Source organism: Salmo salar, chromosome ssa10 (assembly GCF_905237065.1).
Source record: "Salmo salar chromosome ssa10, Ssal_v3.1, whole genome shotgun sequence".
In the NCBI taxonomy this organism is placed as follows: Eukaryota; Metazoa; Chordata; class Actinopteri; order Salmoniformes; family Salmonidae; genus Salmo; species Salmo salar.
Window position 1 is genome coordinate 85,732,639 of NC_059451.1, and position 20,536 is coordinate 85,753,174.

The 20,536-nt window shown below is 42.4% G+C and overlaps 1 protein-coding gene across 2 annotated transcripts in view; it reads right to left on the minus strand.

Annotated features, from left to right (window-relative positions):
- cdh13 (cadherin 13, H-cadherin (heart)) overlaps positions 1-20,536 on the minus strand; it is a 513,598-nt gene that overhangs the window by 274,649 nt on the left and 218,413 nt on the right. For both annotated transcript variants that reach the window (XM_045688176.1, XM_045688175.1), the window contains one exon: positions 10,435-10,587. In XM_045688176.1, coding sequence (XP_045544132.1) covers positions 10,435-10,587 — 153 coding nt within the window. The remainder of the gene's footprint in view (positions 1-10,434; positions 10,588-20,536) is intronic.

The window sequence follows — 20,536 nt, forward strand, 5'->3', positions numbered from 1 at the left end:
ATGCCATTCACAGTGCTTCTGGCGTTTGGTGTAATATAATACAATATGTATAATGTGTAAGCAATCATGCTATTGGTGTGGGTGTCATTCATGCATTGGGTTTTCTCCAGAAGAATCATGCCAGTGTCTCATTTACAGGCTACATCTGCTGTACTAGTCACCATGGAAATCCCAGGGTTGACAATTTAGAGCCATCTGCCCCTCGCCCCAGCCCCCCCCCACACCACACACACACACTGAACTCAAGGCATGTTGTGGCTGTCCTAACACTTGAGCAACACTCAACAGGACAGAACACTCAACATGTCACCTGGCTAAATGAGTGTGTTATTTACCACTCCACACTCTGCCTGCCCATCATCCTCCCACCAATCAGCAAGCTGCATCCCTCTCCTCCCGACCCGACTGACCCCGAGCTTGTCGCCATGGTGATGCTGATGGTGAGGATGGTCGGAGAGAAAAGCAGCTCTCTCCATGTCCCTGTCTGTCTGTCTGTCTGTCTGTCTGTCTGTCTGTCTGTCTGTCTGTCTGTCTGTCTGTCTGTCTGTCTGTCTGTCTGTCTGTCTGTCTGTCTTCCCTCTCTTCATCGCTCTGCCTGTCTGTCTGTCTGTCTGTCTGTCTGTCTGTCTGTCTGTCTGTCTGTCTGTCTGTCTGTCTGTCTGTCTGTCTGTCTGTCTGTCTGTCTGTCTGTCTGTCTGTCTGTCTGTCTGTCTGTCTGTCTGTCTGTCTGTCTGTCTCCCCTTCCCTCTCTTCATCTCTCTCTCGCTCTCTCTCTCTCTGTCTGTCTCCCCTTCCCTCTCTTCATCTCTCTCTCTCTCTCTCTCTCTCTCTCACTCTCTGTCTGTCTGTCTGTCTGTCTGTCTCTCTCTCTCTCTCTGTATCTCTCTCTCCCCTTCCCTCTCTTCATCTCTCTCTCTCTCTCTCTCTCTCTCTCTCTCACTCTCTGTCTGTCTGTCTCTCTGTCTCCTGCTCTCTCTCTCTCTCCCCTTCCCTCTCTTCATCTCGCTCTCTCTCTTTCTCTCTCTGTTCCTTTCCATTTCCATCTCATTAACATTATTTTTCACTCTAATTGAACTTAATTAGAAAATAATGTTCCACATTAAAACCTAGTGAACATGTTGCCCAGTCCGTTGAGCCATGTTCTTAACATTCACAGGCTAATCTCCCGCGGGCAGATTCTGCGTGTAGACCGAAGAAACTGCCGGGACAGTTTTTAGATTTTCTTCATTGGTTATTTGGACGTATCAGGATTGGGCGAAGGCAGTGCTTAAACTGCTTCGCCTCGAGTGCTTCGCACGTGTGCCCAAACGGATCGGAAGGTGGGGGGGGGGATGTGTGTGTGTGTGTGTGGGGGGTCTTTGGCTGAGAGTTTCCTTTTGCAAGGTTGGAGACTTAGTGTTTGCTGGAACTCTTAATTTCAAACACGTATGAACATAGAAGTTAATCACGCAGCTGACCAAATCATGCTTGATTTTACTTCTGGGTTAAAGAGATTCTCAAGGTATTTTTGTATACTTTTTAGCCAGTAGTTCTGAAAGTAGTGTTCACGAGCCAAAACTGGTTCCTGAAAATGGTGTATTTCATCCCATATGTGCAGATATGTGCACCACGCCATCGCTCTCTTTCTCTCTCTCACTCAAATGGCGAGGGGCAGAAGCTCATTGGCTAGAACCCATATTGCTAGGGGGCTCACAGATTATGCATGTATGAACTACACATTGACACATCCAGCCCAAAGCGGGAGGTTTAAAACATACTTAGTAGTCGCCAAAGTTCCTGAGCATGTTCCAGAGATTGTTCACGGGCAAATATTTATTATATATTGTTTGCTTTGTTACTGCGTCAAATATGCAGGTGTTAATCTGATTCTCCATCTCAGTGGGACTGACCTCTGAACACCACAAGACTTCTGATGTTTTACTCTGAATGTGATTCGTCTAGTACACAGACAGAAATAACAAGCATCTGTTGCATTTCTACAGTATATCATATAATCGCATACATTGATTTCATCTTTTCAGGCTGTATCATTAATATGGTGATATAAAGTGACCTTGTGAGAATGCAGAACATTGCCCGGCGAATGTTAATCAATCCTCATTAAAGGCCAGGGATGGGAGGGGGAGTTATTCAATAATGTCATCCCCAGCCCAACCTTGGCTGACATTACACTGTAACACTGATGTATTGACCAAGTCACTAAAGGCAGAATGAAACAGTTTAATTCCACATCAAACCACGACATGGTATGAATGAGCCGCTGTTGTCTGGATGTTCTGAATTGATTAGCAGCCAGTGAGTAAACAGAACACACCAGTTTGATCTACAGTAAACCCTTCCTCTGAGGTCAGAGAGAAGACCATAACCACAGTGCTACAGTAGGTCTGTGGCTGAAGCTAAAACTAGCTCTAAGACCAGAAAGAGAGGAGACCTCCAGTCCCAGACCCATTTGCCTTTAAGCTCTCTTTAGGGTAATGGAGATTTTAATCTACCTCTGAATATTTCATGTTTTATTTCCACACCATCCATAAGCTATGAGTGGAGAAAGCCATAAAGAATGTCACTGGAGCTGAACCCCAAGCACCAGTGGGCACTATAAAAAAGGTGAATATTGTCCCAAATTTTTTCATGAGTTGACCATCCATAACAAGACAGAGTGGTCCCAGTCTGCAGACTGCTGTGTCGGGTGCTTTTCCCTCATTCTAAGTGATCTTGGGGACAGAGTGCTACTTTACTGTGTGTCCCTGGCTGCTGCAGGCCTCGGACACACATAAAGAGAGAGGGGAGTGAACGGCTGCTTTGGGTTAGAATTTGGAACATTTAACGGCTTTTGGGATCAGAACTATTAGTGATCGTAATTAGTAATGACTGGAACATAATGAGGAGGCAGGTGCTCAATGTGAAAAATAAAACCCTGATAGTGGGGGCTATCAGCTGATCGATGATGTTGATGATTGATGATTGATGTAAATCTGCTAGTGAGCAAGCTTGATTTTATTTTTTTTACTGATTGTGATTTATCATCAATGCTCTTAAAATCTTGAATAACAACTTCATAATATAATATTCATCATCGTCTAACTCATGATATACAGTATGGCTGGCTGGCTAGTGGCTTGTGTGGATATATCCATATTTAGTGTATAGTTTATAGTGGTTAGCTAGAGTGTAGACAACCTGCGTTGCTGCTGCTCTCACCCATGTGCAACTCCTGACTGAAGAAGGGATGGAGTTGGGTCAGAGGGCCGTTGATGCAGCCGCTCCTCTCTGTCTTTCTGCCTCTCTCTGCTGCGCGTATCAGCCAATTAGACCAAACATTTTGTATTATCAAGTGTTAATCAAATAATATGTATACTATACTTGATATGTATACTATGTAGCTAGTAGCTACACACACTCGAGCAGTGACCGCATCTCAATCCATGCATGTTTGGATACCGGTACAGTGAAATGCCTTTCTTGCCAACTCAAAACCCAGCAATGCATTAATCAATAACAATGCATTACTAGAAATAAAACACACAATAAATAAGAATAGGAAATATGAAATACAAAATAAAGCAAGTAAGTAAGCATACTACATACAGCAAATATTTAAAAAGTCAGTTCCAATACCATATTTCCATGTACAGGGATGCTGGACTGATGGAGGTAGATATGTATAGGGGTAAGGGGGCTAGGCAACAGTATAAAATCAAATCACATCAGAATCAAATAAAATTGTATTCGTCACATGCGCCAAATACATACAACATGAAATGCAACATGAAATACTTACTTACAAGCTCTTAACCAACACTGCAGTTCAATAAATAGAGCCCCTCGCCCCCCCCAGTGTCCACCCCCCACACACTGAACTCAAGGCATGTTGTGGCTGTCCTAACACGTGCACAACACTCAACAGGACAGAACACTCAACATGTCACCTGGCTAAATCAGGATCAAATCAACCAATCAGCACGCCGCATCCCTCTCCTCCCGACCCCGAGATCGTCGCCATGCTGATGGTGGTGATGCTGAATAAATACTAAATAAATTAAAGTAAAAAAAAAAAATCTATCGAAAGGTAGCACTACCCTCTGTAGCGCCTTATGGTCAGATGCCGAGCAGTTGCCATACCAGGCGGTGATGCAACCGGTCAGGATGCTCTCGATGGTGCAGCTGTAGAACTTTATGATGATATGTGGACCAATGCCAAATCTTTTCAGTCTCCTGAGTGGGAAACAGTGTTGTCTTGCCCTCTTCACAACTGTCTTGGTGTGTTTGGACCATAATAATTTGTTGGTGATGTGGACACCAAGGAACTTGAAACGCTCGACCCGCTCCACTTCAGTCCTGTCGATGTGAATGGGGGCATGTCCGGCCCTCCTTTTTCTATAGTCTACGATCAGCTCCTTTGTCTTGCTCAAATTGAGAGAGAGGTTGTTCTCCTGGCACCACACTGCCAGGTCTCTGACCTCCTCCCTATAGGCTGTCTCATTGTTGTCTTGTCGGTGATCAGTTGTGATCACTGTTGTGTCGTCAGCTAACTTAATGATGGTGTTGGAGTCGTGCTTGGCCACAGAGTCGTGGGTGAACAGGGAGTACAGGAGGGGACTAAGCACGCACCCCTGAGGGGCCCCAGTGTTGAGAATCAGCGTGGCAGATGTGTTGTTGCCTACCCTTACCACCTGGAGGCGGCCCATCAGGAAGTGCAGGATCCAGTTGCAGAGGGAGGTGTTTAGTCCCAGGGTCCTTAGCTTATTGATGAGCTTTGAGGGCACTATGGTGTTGAACGTTGAGCTGTAGTCAATGAACAGCATTCTCACATAAGTGTTCCTTTTGTCCAGGTGGGAAAGGGCAGTGTTGAGTGCAATAGAGATTGTATCATCTGTGGATCTGTTGGGGCGGTATGCGAATTGGAGTGGGTCTAGGGTTTCTGGCATGATGGTGTTGATGTGAGCCATGACCAGCCTTTCAAAGCACTTCATGGCTACCGACGTGAGTGCAGCTTGCATATTAGTGTGTGTGCAGGTGTGTGGAGTCAGTACAAATTTATGTGCATATTATGTGTGAGAGAACAAATGATGGAGTGAGTGTGTGAGTGCGTGAGTGCGTGTTGGAGTGACAGTGTGTGTGAGTGTGTAGGGCCCTGTGAGTGTGCAAAGAGACAATGCAAAGATTGAAATAAAAGGTCAATAAAGATACAAGGTTAACTCAGAGTCTGTGTAGCTATTTTGCTAGCTATTTATCAGTCGTTTTGCTTGGGGTGGGGGGTGAACTTGACAATGTCACAGCAACTTGCGGGAGGTGGGTTCGGAAGAACAACAACAAAAAGTGTGTACAACAAATATGTGCCTGATGAGAGCCATAATTGATTCTACTGACATATTGGAGTCCTCCAGTTTTCAACTTTAAAAGTTATATTCAGTTATCAGCTGAAAATGGTTAACACCCCTGGCATCCCAGTGGGACAAAAGCATGTAAGCTTTGTACACACACACAGTTTGCACAACTTGTTCAAACTCAACTTGTTTTGTCTATCTTGGTCTTCTTCCAGAGCCACAGACGTGGTGTAGACCACACACTGTGTGTGTAATTAAGTAAGGAAGGGTATGAGTTACCCTGATGAGGCCATGGGAGGCCATGTGAGACCCCGGCAGAGAGAGAGAGAGCAAGACTGCACCACTGAACAGAGCAAATCTGTGTGCCAACTGTCGAGGGCCTGAGGACCACAGAGGGGAGGGAGGCAGATCGATGGCGAACAAACAGCTGTTGGATACAGTGATTCCATTACTACCCTACAGTGGATCAAAACATTCCTTTTGGCAAATGTAAACAATATTGCCCCTCTGGTGGCTGAGCTTATGGTGACAGCAGGAGTGCAACACCACCACACCGAGAAAACCTACTCTCAAGTCGTTGGAAGGGGAGGAGAAATCACTGCTACTGTGCTCCTGAACTATGTGGAAGAAATCGTCAGACCCCAAGCTGCAGCACACTGTCAGATAAATCATCAGGAAAATATGCAGTAATGTTCTGTAGCAGCAATATTACAGAGAGCGGGAACAGTGTGGTACCTTAACTCATACAAAGAGACAACAGCAAACATATATTATTCCTGATGGATTATTGCATTTCTCTCTCTTTCATTGTCTGTCTCTTCTCTCACTCCGAATCTCTCTCTCTCTTTCCCTCTCGCTCTCTTTTACCCTCTCTCTTTTTCCGTCTCTCTCTCTCTCCCTCGCTCTCTTTCCCTCTCTCTCTCTTACTCCATACTCTCCCTACTCTCTCTCTCTCTATATATATATATATATATATATATATATATATATATATATATATATATATATATATATACATATCGCTTTCTTACTCTGTCTCTCTCTCCATCTCCATCAGTTCTCTCCTGTGGCTCCTCCTCCTTGTCTCTCATCTCCCCTGCTGTCAGTATCTATGAGGCTGTGTAGACTGCAGTAAGCTGGGGGATGAGGTTGTGCTGCCATTGTGTCATTCTACAGCGGCGTCTGGGAGCATAGAGGAATAAGGTCTTATCTGAGAGCAGTAATTTGATCTGGCATCGGGAGCATGTCTCTGTCCCCTGCTCCCCATTCTCTCAGCTTTCATGTGCCAGTCTCAACCCAGCTGGGAAACTCTGTAAAAACCTTTTTTGTCAGCCTTTTGGTAGTGAGGAGGAACAACTATTATGAGTTAACCTTCCTTTCAGATAACAGGGAATTGGTTAGCCTTGTTGCCAGGAAGCTATTTCACAGTGTGCTGACCATACAGTACATGCACAACAAGCAGACAAACACTCACACAATTCTGTCTAACAACATCAATGCGCTGCCAAAGATGGTTTAGGTCTACAGAGGGCAGACTATCTTTAAAAGAACAGAGCATTGACTGGTCAGATACACAGACACACACTGACACACGCAGTCAAATATACACCTACATGCACAGCCAAACTTCCTCAAACACACCTTTTAAACTGTGTGTTGTGTTTGTTATCTTCTCAAGTTCTATCTCAGAGTCCGGCTGTGTGTCTGGCTACAGACGGATGTCCAGTCCTTTAAACTCTCCTCCAGCTCTCTCATACCTTTACACACCTCAGCCAACGATAACAGCTCACTTATATCCTTATACCCAGGAGCTTCTGCTTGTTTTCATCTTCTCTAAATCCTCTATCTTCTTCAACTTCCTTTGTGTCTTGTTTCTATGGAAATGGCTGCGTCTCCAACTGTACAACTGTAAGTAATCATGAAATCCCTCTCAAGTCCTATACAGGAGTGAGTGACCTGCTCATGTGCTCTGTGCTGCACTAGAGATCAGACAGACTAAAAAAACACTCCGATGCATTTGGGAGCTCAGAGTCTCCAGCAGCAGAGGGAGAGGCTACTGTCATCTACCCTGAGCCAGACTCCATCTGAGGGGGATTTACCAAGCCTGGCATGGGTATGGGCATGGGGACAGGCTGCAGTCCAGCCCAATGATAATACAGCCTTTACAGGAGAACTATTAAGACCATGATTCATTTGAGATTTCTTGCATCGAATGAGAGGGAGAGAGATGGAGAGCGAGAGAGGAGAGGGAGGAGAGAGAGGAGAGGGAGGAGAGAGAGGAGAGGGAGGAGAGAGAGGACAGGAAGGAGAGTGTGTGAGAGACTGCTAGATATCAATTCCACGCTTGCTTAGACAGGAAGATGAATGTTCTGACACAGGAAGTATCACATGGACGAACTGTGTTGGTGCTTTAAACTTTTGTTTTCATTTGTTGTTGTTTACATGAGCCTGCGTTTATTTGTATGAGTGCATTCGATTGTGAATGAATAACATTCTACATCTGTTCTTCATTTCTGTGTATGGTGGTAGCAACTGAACAGCAGTAAGTCAATGATTTGGGTAAGCAGCAGAAAACTGCAAATACAATTAGTATAATAGTGCAGCGGTTAAAAACTAGGAATCATGGGAAGTTGCTGATCCCGTCTCCTCGTCGTCTGTTGTCTGTGTTGTTCTTCTATACAGTATCTCTCTCCCTCCTTCTCTCACCTCTGAATATTGTCTGAGTGTTTCATAACAGCGGAAAGCTTGTGGTTCCTTCCTCACACTTCAGACCATTAACAATACAATGCGTCAGTCTAGAACAATCAACGGTCCTGTTTACAACAGAGATTAATAAATAACAACATCCTGTTAGAAACTCCCTCCTGAGAGAGAGAGAGAGAGAGACAGAGACAGAGGAGGAAACAGAATGCTGTTGTGGGCTCTGGTAAACAGCCTGTATAGAGGATGAATGATTGGCATGAGGTCATAGCCCAGTGGGGGTGTGTATGTGTGAGAGAGAGAGAGAGAGAGAGAGAGAGAGAGAGAGAGAGAGAGAGAGAGAGAGTGAGAGAGTGTTGAGTCTGTGATTGCTGCTGTGAGATGGGCTGAATTAGCAGCCACATAATTATCCTTGATGTGATGATACCGGGGGATTATCCAGAAATGCAGTTATTCTGCCCTGATACAACGAAATTAGGTGAAGAGTGCTTCAACGCTGAAGCCACTGTGTGTCTGTCCGTTTGTGTGCGTGTATGTGTATGTGCGTGTGTGTGCGTGTGTGTGCGTGCACCTGTGTGTGTGTGCGTGTGTGTGCGTGTGTCTGCGCGTGTGTGTGTGTTGTGTGTGTGTGTTAGTAAAAGTCAGGTGAAAGCACCAAACTTTGCATCTGTGTGACTCATAAAGCAGTTAGCGTGGAACTCCAGTAGCACAATGTGTTACGAGTGGGCCAGGCGGGCTCTAAAACATAGCAGCCCAGAGCAGGGGAGGCAATGGATTATCATAATGCTGCCGCTCCTGGGAATCAATCCATGACTCATTTCCACATTTCTGAATTAATTTGGGCAGTGCATTGGTAGCAGACCAAGAGGGAGAGAGAGTAATTGCATGCTATCCTTTTAGCAATGTTTTCTCTGGATCTAATGTGACTAACAGTGCAACATCCACCACCAAGCATGTAATGGCAACAGGCCATATGGACGTAAGCAACTAAATACAAACAGCATCTTCCAATGAAAGAGTCAACACCTACACAAAGTTAAACCATCGAACACAGACAACTATACAACTCCTCAGACACTCACGCAGGTGGACACAGTCACACTCCTTAATCGAAATCTACATTTAACTCAAGTGAAATGGCAGTGGTTTAAAGCCTTACCTCGTTAAATAAAGGTTAAATAAAATCTATTTAAAAAAATGATGTGTGCATGCTTGCCAGTTGAGACTCGAAATTGAGATGTTTCTACAACTTGATTGGAGTCCACCTGTGGTAAATTTAAATGATTGGACATGATTTGGAAAGGTCCCACACCTGTCTATATAAAGGTCCCACAGTTGACAGTGCCTGTCAGAGCAAAAACCAAGCCACGAGGTCCAAGGAATTGTCCGTAGAGCTCCGAGACAGGATTGTGTCCAGGCACAGATCTGGGGAAGGGTACCAAAAAATGTCTGCAGCATTGAAGGTCCCCAAGAACACAGTGGCCTTCATCATTCTTAAATCCACAAATACAGGTGTGCCAAGCTTGTAGTGTTATACCCAAAAAGACTGGCTGTAATCGCTGCCAAAGGTGCTTCAACAAAGTATTGAGTAAAGGGTCTGAATACTTGTGTAAATGTGATATTTCCGTGGTTTTTTAAGTTTAAAAAAAATAAATGGTGCTTTGTCATTATGGGGTATTGTGTGTAGACTTATGAGCGGGATTTTTTTTTTTAAAGTCAAGGGGTCTGAATACTTTCCGAATGCACTGTATATGCTTGCGTGTTGTGTGTAGCTGAGGAGAACTCAGGAGAGAGATGTAAATGTCAAGTGCTTGGCTGTGTCTCTGGTTTAATCCCACCTGGGCCTGTTGTCTCCCTCTGCCCCTCTCTCAGAAGCCTGCTCCTTCCTTCTACTTCACCCCCAATCAAACACCCCAGACACTTATGTTTAGCCACACACTCCATTGACAGTCATTAAAAAAGCAAAGTCTCATCTAAGAACATGCACTCAACTAACTAGACTTGTGTCTATCACTGCAAGTGGGATACAATCAATTGTGTTTGACTTGAAGAAAGAATCACTCTATTTTGCAAGGAAATGCTTTAGTCAGGAAGACACCCCAGAGGCATTTGAATAAACTAGATTCTCGCAGTCTTCTTATGACTATTTTATCACAAACCTTCAACTTGTGACTGATAGCATCAAGTCACCCATGAGAGAATTTGAGTCCATTTTCTCTCAGAGAGATTCTGCCAGATATATGCACAGCCTAGATCTGGAATCTAAGTCTGTAGTTGAAACCCAAACACCTCTACTATCTCTCTAATGTTATGTTTTACACATATTTTGTTGTACATGAATGAATAAAAGCATCAGGAGATGGAATCAAAATGTCTGGATTTCTTTTGCCTGTGTGAGGTATGTACTCACAGTGTAGGAGCTGATGGCCTCCCTGTCCAGCTCTTGGCTGACGGACACCTCTCCGGTCACCCTGTTGATGGTGAACACACCCTTGGGGTCCTGGTCAGCACCGGACCCAGTCATATGGAAGATGTGGTCATTCTCCATGCCCTGCGACATCACCTGGAGTCACACAAAACAACAAGCAGTCATTAGCAAATTGTCAGTATTAAATCATAACTGGCTGTATTTCTTCCACTGAAAATATGGATAATATATTCCTGTATGTAGTCAAATAATGCAAAATCTTCCAAGCAAATGTCCTAGTAACACCAAAACATGATTGATTTCAGTTAAGTGTGTGTATCAGCAGAACAATTCAGATGAGAACATGGTTTGGCCAGATGTGTAATCAGATGTGTAACCGGATGTGTAATCAGATGTGTAACCGGATGTGTAACCAGATGTGTACCCGGATGTGTAACCGGATGTGTAACCAGATGTGTAACCGGATGTGTAACCGGATTTGTCAACCTGCTGTGTAACCAGATGTGTAACCAGATGTGTAACCAGATGTGTAATAGGATGTGTAACTGGATGTGTAACCAGATGTGTACCCTGATGTGTAACCGGATGTGCGACCGGATGTGTAACCATATGTGTAATCGGATGTGTAACCAGATGTGTAACCACATGTGTAATCAGATGTGTAACCGGATGTGTAACCAGATGTGTAATCCGATGTGTAATCAGATGTGTACTCACAATAAGCTAGCAAAGGCAGCAACATCCACAGGTCCCAGCAGAAGGAGGAAGGTTAAAGGCAAAAGAGATCAGAGGATGTTAGATTCACACCGCACTGCACACTCACATGCCCATGCAAGGTTGTACATGTCAAACCCAGACTGGTTTGACATGTAAAAACCAGTGCTTACAGACCGTTCCCAGATCTGTTTGTGCTGTATAACCAACTCATATGGCGGTTGTCATGCCAAACACCTTAGGTGTTGGCAAGATGCTACAAACAGATCTGGAACCAGGCCACAATGTCAATGATACTGTATGCATGGGTGAAAATAGAATTTATTTATTCCTGGTATGGGACCTCCTATACGTGCATGTACTTTTTTAATGGGCCTATTCATCGATTTACATATAGAATCTCTATTCATTCAATAGGACCTCTGTGGGCCTAGTTGTAAAGATTTGTCATTTAATTTTAAAAATGAATTACCTTTTATTGTGGCATAAACACAACCAGTCATGATGTTTTCATCTGATTGTCAAACAGTCACTTCAAAGGTCTCCTTTACTAGACTACCTGCACGTTCAACCTCTCACAACATATTTCCAGCCTCCAAACAGTGGTGAATGGAAGAGACATATGTTACACAATACACCAAAAAGTGTAAAGGCATTTGGTGATTGTCAGTAGGCCAGAATTTTTGCGTCCACTGCCTTGGTTAAATGTCTGTTTTTGTCTAACCACATCACATTTTGGAGCATAGGCAACAACACACATTTTCAAGTTCATTCGCACATTTTTCATGCCTCTGACATGCGGTAATATTAAAAAGTGGTGTAATAGCCTACAGTTTTCTTGAAATTTTGTTATAATTATTGTGATAGGCTCATGTTTTACTGGTACGGCGTACTCCCACTATTTACAGTGTTTTTCCGTACTGGACCTCCTTACTTTCACCCCAGACTATATGAGGATATACACTATATTCAAATAAATATTATGTCCTTCAAACCTAACCTTTTACTGCAGTGGGCTAAGTCAGGGTCACACAGAGTTATTCTTGGTAGTCTTGAACAAGTCTACTCTGAAACCAAAGTATACACCTCACCCACATGGTTATGGTCTTTCGTAAAAGAAGACACCTGTACCATGTCAGATATAGAGTTGAAATGTATTACATTTTGAGTTTACATCCCAATATTACACTTTATACACATCACAGAAGACTGAAATATGACATAACCGTTTCACATAGAAACACCCGATTTTCTGCGTGTTTTAAAAAAAAAAGGTTTATTAATTATGAAATTGTTAAAAATACGAATAACATTCCATCCATGAAGCCACTAGAAAGTGAATTTGTCATTGGACTGCAGGAAACGGCTACAGAAAAGTTATGGGTAGGTAATTAGTTCGTTTCAAACACAGATCCAATTGATGTTATGCCGTTTGACATTTTTCCCAGAAGATCCTTGATGTCTTTTAGCCAACAGACGATGCCTGTAGAATGTAGAACATATGTTGTCCTAACCCATGAGCTGCACAGCACATATGTACTGTGTATTTACAGTAAAACATGGGGCTGTTTAAGGACATTTTGGAAGGACTTCTCACAGAGAGTTCACTTGGAGAATCAGTATATTCACACACAGCTACAGAATAGCCCATTTGAATACAACCATTCCGTAACAGCTACATTATACTCTCACAATGGACTATGCACCCTAAAAAAGCACCTGCATTTATTTAACGACAAACAAACACAGCACATACAGTACCAGTTAAAAGTTTGGACACACCTACTCATTAAAGAGTTTTTCTTTCTTTCTTCTTTTGAAAAATAATAGTGAAGACATTAAAACTATGAAATAACATATGGAATCATGTAGTAACCAAAAAAAGTGTTAAACAAATCAAAATATATTTAAGATTTTAGATTCTTCAAAGTAGCCACCGTTTGCCTTGATGACAGCTTTGCACACTCTTGGCAATCTCTCAACCAGCTTCATGAGGAATGCTTTTTCAACAGTCTTGAATGAGTTCCCACATATGCTGAGCACTTGTTGGCTGCTTTTCCTTCACTCTGTGGTCAGACTCATCCCAAACCCTCTCAATTGGGTTGAGGTCAGGTGATTGTGGAGGCCAGGTCAACTGATGCAGCACTCCATCACTCTCCTTCTTAGTCAAATAGCCCTTACACAGCCTGGAGGTATGTTGGGTAATTGTCCTGATGATAGTCAAATGATAGTCCCACTAAGAGCAAACCAGATGGGATGGTGTATCGCTGCAGAATGCTGTGGTAGCCATCCTGGTTAAGTGTGCCTTGAATTCTAAATAAATCACAGACAGTGTCACCAGAAAAGCACCCCCACACCATCACACCTCCACCATGCTTCATGGTGGGAACCACACATGCAGAGATCATCCGTTCACCTACTCTGCATCTCACAAAGGCACAGTGGTTGGAACCAAAGATCTCAAATTTGGACTCATCAGACCAAAGGACAGATTTCCACCGGTCTAATGTCCATTCCTCATGTTTCTTGGCACAAGCAAGTCTCTTCTTCTTGTTGGCATCCTTTAGTAGTGGTTTCTTTGCAGCCATTTGACCATGAAGGCCTGATTCACACAGTCTCCTCTGAACAGTTGATGTTGAGATGCGTCTGTTACTTGAACTCTGTGAAGTATTTATTTGGGCAAACATTTCTGAGGCTGGAAGCTCTAATGAACTTATCCTCTGCAGCAGAGGTAACTCTGGGTCTTCCTTTCCTGTGGCGGTCCTCATGAGAGCCAGTTTCATCATAGCGCTTGATGGTTTTTGCAACTTTCAAAGTTCTTAAAATTCTTCAGATTGACTGACCTTCATGTCTTAAAGTAATGATGGACTTTCATTTCTCTTTGCTTATTTGAGCTGTTCTTCCCATAATATGGACTTGGTCTTTTAGCCCTATCTTCTGTATACCACCCCTACCTTGTCACAACACAACTGATTGGGTCAAACGCATTAAGAAGGAAATAAATTCCACAAATTAACTTTTAACAAGGCACACCTGTTAATTGAAATGCATTCCATGAAGCTGGTTGAGAGAATGCCAAGAGTGTGCCAAGCTGTCATCGAGGCAAAGGGTGGCTACTTCGAATTATCTAAAATGTAAAATATATTTTGAAAAATATATATATTTTGTTTAACACTTTTTTTGGTTACTACATGATTCCATATGTGTTATTTCATAGTTTTGATGTCTTCACTATTATTCTACAATGTAGAAAACAGTACAAATAAAGAGAAACCCTGGAATGAGTAGGTGTGTCCAAACTTTTGACTGGTACTGTAGTTGTAGGAACAACTGTAGTTTTGTGTCTATTTGTGTACTTCGAGGAAAGGCAACCTTTCAAGGTCATCTGTTGTTCCCGTACAGACATTGTGCTAATCTAATGGTGGAGTTTTCTTTTTAGAGCCATTGACATCCAGCGAGTTACTGCTCTAAGAGGAAATCCAACTGGGCCTGTTTAACCCCTGCACCAAATCTGTAGCTTGTTTCAGCACTACAGTACCTACAGGAAAGCATAGCAACAACGGTTTGCTGACTTCTACAGGTTTCAGAGATTACAAATAATAGATCAGCTTTCAATCGCACTGCCTTCTAGAGTTAGTCTGGGGGGGTGGCGGATAAAGGAGGTCTTCATACGTGAGTTGGTTCTCAGAGCAGACAGCACTCTATTCACTGTCACACTGCCTCTATGGCAATGAACACAACTTGAACTACTCATACAGCCACATCATTACTTAGGCAAAGAAAGCAAACTACCTCTTTCAGGGGCATTTCCATGTCATCAAACAGTCTCTGGCCCCTACTAGGGCTGTTGTGGTTACTGTATTACCGCCACACCAATAGTCATTAGTCATGACCGCAGTAAAATTCCACGATTCACTGTAATCTTCTCTTATGCACTCTGGACATGTTTTAATAGTACCCAACTCGCTAATGATCGTCATGTCGCTAATGGCCTGGTACTCAGCACTCTATTGTCCCTCTAACCACACTGACATCCTGCAAATGTAATCTAAAATCACATCAAACACTTATCATTAAAACAGTATCATGCTTTTAAAACTCACTTCACTGTGATCGATCCATTTGAAGAAAGAAGTTCAACAACAAGTTGAAACTGAGTGGAAAACATTGTCGTGGTGGATGTTGTTTCAAAGCCTAACAGAACAAAATGGACAGCGCTTTCTAAGGTGATGATTCATTCAAAACACCCATACTGTTAGAGCATATGCATAGGCCTATATATGATCCATCCTGAGAAAAAAAATACAGAATTGAAATAATGATTGTGCGTTATACCTACCGCATAGCCTACCGCATATTACGCACAGGAGAAGAAAAAAAACTATTTTTAAGATGTCTTTGGTACATAATTGGTCTAGCCTATACTCCAAAACTAAACAAATTCTAGTAATTGCCTTTTATTATTATACATACTGGATGGACTGTTTACCTTATGCTACGCTCCAACATTACTATCCATGAGTCTGGGAGAGAACGTATAGGCCTAGGCACTGCTGTTGGTTCATTGATTGTGCAGGGCGGCTACAGAGTAGGCTGGTTAGCCTACAATTACAGTGAATTAGTATTTGATTTTGAATAGCCTAGTAATAGGTATTTTTTTCTATAGTTAATAGGCTGACACATTACCTTTAGCTACAGAATATCTCATCACTGTGCGTTTCCATCTCCTCCTCTCTCTCCTTCATTCCTTTCTCGAGCGCACAGAGTGAGGGCCTGTCAACAGTTTAATGAAATATGTTTCATTGTGAAAACATGTTCCCAAACAGATTTCACTTGGTTTCCCAAATGAAGCACTGGTTAGCTGCAGCAACAGGGTTGGCGAGGCCATGGCATACGGAATATTACCTGTCGTGCAGCGAGAGGCTGCATAATCCTCAAACAGTGGTTGATGCGTGGAGTGAAATAAGTGTTGTTATAAGCCCAGACATTTCTATATGCCATCCCATGTGAAAGCAGCGTTTTGATGGTTGCCACTAAAAAGAGGAGGATCCCGGCTGCTACTATATTTATTTCTCAACTGCTCATATTACGCACATTGCTCCGCTATAAAACCAGTGTAGCCTACCCAGTACGATTGAAAAAGGAACTGTGGAAAAGCAGCCTCCATTCGCTATTCCAGTGCATAAGGATGACATGTACTTTTCCCTGCCCTGCTCCTGCCCATTTATTAATGGGACATAATAAATCAAAACTCATTTTACATATTAGTAAAGACAAGATTAAATTGAGAATGGTTTGATGGGTGCAAATATGACCAATTGATGTGAGAACAGCGTGTGCAGCCTGAGGCAAGCTTTTTTTGTGACTTTCTCAAATCATCAATAGCCCATATTCGCACCATGCAGCTCATTTTTGTTTTTATTTCTAAGACATTCCAAAGTTTGTCTCATTCACAGCTGTTAAGGACTCTTGGAAGATTAGTCCAAATGAGGACTAAAAGAGATCCTAATAAAATAAAATCAAAACTACAGTTGCTGAATAACTCTAAATCTAGTGTATAGGACTTGTTTCAAATTATCACTTTTATGCTAAACCTAGTTACTTCATATGCACACTCGCTCCAGAATGGAAAAAATATCCTTTCTATTTTATTCAGCTAAGGTAAATTATCTTCATCTTACTATAAAATGATATAATATAAAATAATGGTACAGGACCTATCTAATAGGCCCAATTAAATGACAGATGCATATGGGTGTTGTATAGCTAGTTCCGGAATATGAGCTCATCATGGCCAGAAAAGGTGAGGCATTTATTCTGCAGTGGTTATGATATCTGTATTATGTATTATGCTTATAAATGAAACATTGGGTCACGCCCTGAACTGTTTCACCTGTCCTTGTGATTGTCTCCACCCCATCCAGGTGTCGCTTATTTTCCCCAGTGTATTTATCCCTGTTTCCTGTCTCTCTGTGCCAGTTCGTCTTGAATGTTCAAGTCGACCAGCGTGGTTTTCCTGTGCTCCTGCTTTTCTATTCTCTTTCACAAGTCCTCCCGGTTTTGACCTTTGCCTGTTTTTCTGGACTCCATTCCCACCTGCCTGACTATTCTGCCTGCCCTGACCTCGAGCCTGCCTGCCATTCTGTACCTCTGAACTGGTTTTGACCTTTTGCCTGTCCACGACCATTCTCTTGCCTACCCCTTTTGGATTGTTAATAAACATCTTGGACTCTAACCATCTGCCTCCTGTGTCTGCATCTGGGTCTCGCCTTGTGTCATGATACACTGTCTACTCTAGAAATGTGACATTACAGTATTCAGACATAGCCTACAAATGTCAATGGAAAAGGTGAACAGTCTGTTCTACCGTTAAACTAGAAGCTTCGGATCGCATAGAGCAAGATACTAGATACTGAACAAAAATATAAATTCAACATGTAAGGTCCTGTGTTTCATGAGCTGAAATAAAAGATCCCAGAAGTTTCCCATATGCACAAAAACCTTATTTCTCTCAAATGTTTTACATTTGTTTACATCCCCGTTAGTGAGCATTTCTCATTTGCCAAGATAATCCACCCGCCTGACAGGTGTGGCATATCAAGAAGCTGATTAAACAGCATGATCATTACACAGGTGCACCTTGTGCTGGGTATAATAAAAGGCCACTCTATAATGTGCAGTTTTGTCACACAACACAATGTCACAGATGTGTCAAGCTTTGAGGGAGCTTGCATTTGGCATGCTGACTGCAGGAATGTCCACCAGAGCTTTTGCCAGAGAATTGAATGTTCATTTCTCCACCATAAGCTGCCTCCAACGTCATTTTAGAGAATTTGGCAGTACGTCTGACCGCCCTCACAGCCGCAGACCACATGTATGGCGTTATGTGGGTGAGCGGTTTGTTGATGTCAACGTTGTGAACAGTGTCCCAAGGTGGCGGTGGGCTTATGGTATGGGCAGGCATAAGCTACAGACAACATACACAATAACATTTTATGGATGGCAATTTGAATGCACCTTGATGAGATCCTTAGGCCCATTGTCGTGCCATTCATCCGCCGCCATCACCTCATGTTTCAGCATGATAATGCACAGACCCATATCGCACGGATCTGTACACAATTCCTTGAAGCTGAAAATGTACCAGGTCTTCCATGGCCTGCATACTCACCAGACATGTCACTCATTGAGCATGTTTGGGATGCTCTGGATCGACGTGTACAACAACGTGTTCTAGTTCCCGCCAATATCCAGCAACTTTGCACAACCATTGAAGAGGAGTGGGATAACATACCACAGGCCATAATCAACAGCCTGATCAACTCTATGTGAAGGAGATGCCATTCATGAGGCAAATGCTGCATGAGGCAAATAGTGGTCACACCAGATACTGTTTTGTTTATCCACACCCCTACCTTTTTTAAGGTATCTGTAACCAACAGATGCATATCTGTATTCCCAGTCATGTAAAATCCATAGATTAGGCCTAATTATAGCCTAATGGATTTATTTCAATTGACTGATTTCCTTATAATTCTAACTGTAAATCTTTTTGCATGTTGCATTTATATATTTTTTCAGTTTATTTACTACCTTGAAGTGGGTCCAGTTAAATGAGAGATGGGATGAATGGTAGCCTATCCTAACTTGTTGTAGGCCTGTAGTCTATTTCGCAAGTATGAAACCATCATAGTCAGAAAAGGTGAGGAATTTCTTCTGCAATGATCATGGAAATGAAATAGCCTAAATAATACAAGGCTACAAGGCTACAAGGCTACTTTGCCTTCATGCAATGCAATTCTTCAACCACTAGAAACTGTGCTTACGCATGGTCTAAAGTTTGCGGGAGGACAAGCACTTTTTCATATCAAGTTCAACAAATGCCAACTTTTGTGTCAGATATATAAATATTTTTTGCATACGCAACATTTATAAATGAGGCCCCTGAGCCGTATCTCGTAGGGCTGTGAATCATTGATGTTTGGCATTTTCATCATGAACTGTAGGCCTAAGTGTCTGTAAGTCTTCGTGGATAAGTGTGTGCCATCACCACCACTACAGATGTGTAAAGAGCCATGCTTCAGAGTTGGGGTAAATGGCCCCTCCACTCCACCTTCACCACTCAGGGAGCTAGAAAGCAGTGGTGGAAAAAGTACCCAACTATCATACTTGGGTGAAAGTAAAGATACCTTAATAGAAAATGACTCAAGTAAAAGTAAAAGTCACCCAGTAAACATCTACTTGAGTAAAAGTATAAAAGTTTAAAGTATCAAAAGTCAAAGTATAAATCATATCAAAATTCCTTATATTAAGCAAACCAGATGGCACCATTTCTTAGTTTTTTTTTCATTTACGGAAATCCACGAGCACATTCCAACATTCAGACATAATTTACAAACGAAGCATGTGTGTTTAGTGAGTCTGCCAGATCAGAGGTAGTAGGGATGATCAGAGTTGTTCGGTTGATAAACTATTTTCCTGTCCTGCTAAGCATTCACTCAAAATGTGAGTACTTTTGAGTGTCGAGGAAAATGTATGGAGTAAAAAGTACAATATTTTCTTAAGGAATGTAGTGAAGTAAAAGTAAAAGTAGTTAAAAATATAAATAGTAAAGTACAGGTACACCAAAAAATGACTTAAGTAGTACTTTAAAGTATTTTTACTTAAGTACTTTACACCACTGCTAGAAAGTCATGTCTAGTGAAAGAGCGTGTCAACCGTTCCTGGGGACTGGGGCTAAAATGCAGCCTTTCTACTCTCACTTCACTTCAAATCAAATCCATTTTATTTGTCACATGCGACAAATACAACGAGTGTAGACTTTACTGTGAAATGCTTACTTACGAGCCCTTTCCCAACAATGCAGAGTTAAAAAGTAAGAAAATTAGCAAAGAAAAATACAAAATAGTAATACAGTAACTATATTGTATAAATGGAGTAGTTTTGCAGAGTCAATGTGCAGGGGTACAAGGTAGTTGAGGTAATATGTACATGTAGGTAGGGGTAAAAGTGACTAGGCAATAAGGATAGATAAACAGAGTAGCACTAGGTTGTGTAAAGAGTGTGGAAGTCAGTGTATGTGTGAGTGTGTGTGTGGTGTCAATATGCATGTGTGTGAGTGATTTGTGTGTGTGTGTGTGTGTGTGTGTGTGTGTGTGTGTGTGTGTGTGTGTGTGTGTGTGTGTGTGTGTGTGTGTGTGTGTGTGTGTGTGTGTGTGAGTGTGTGAGTGTGAGTGTGTGTGTGTGAGTGTGAGTGTGTGTGTGTGTGTTGGAGTGTGTGTGTGTGTGTGTGTGTGTGTGTGTGTGTGTGTGTGTGTGTGTGTGTGTGTGTGTGTGTGTGTGTGTGTGTGTGTTGGAGTGTGTGTGTGTG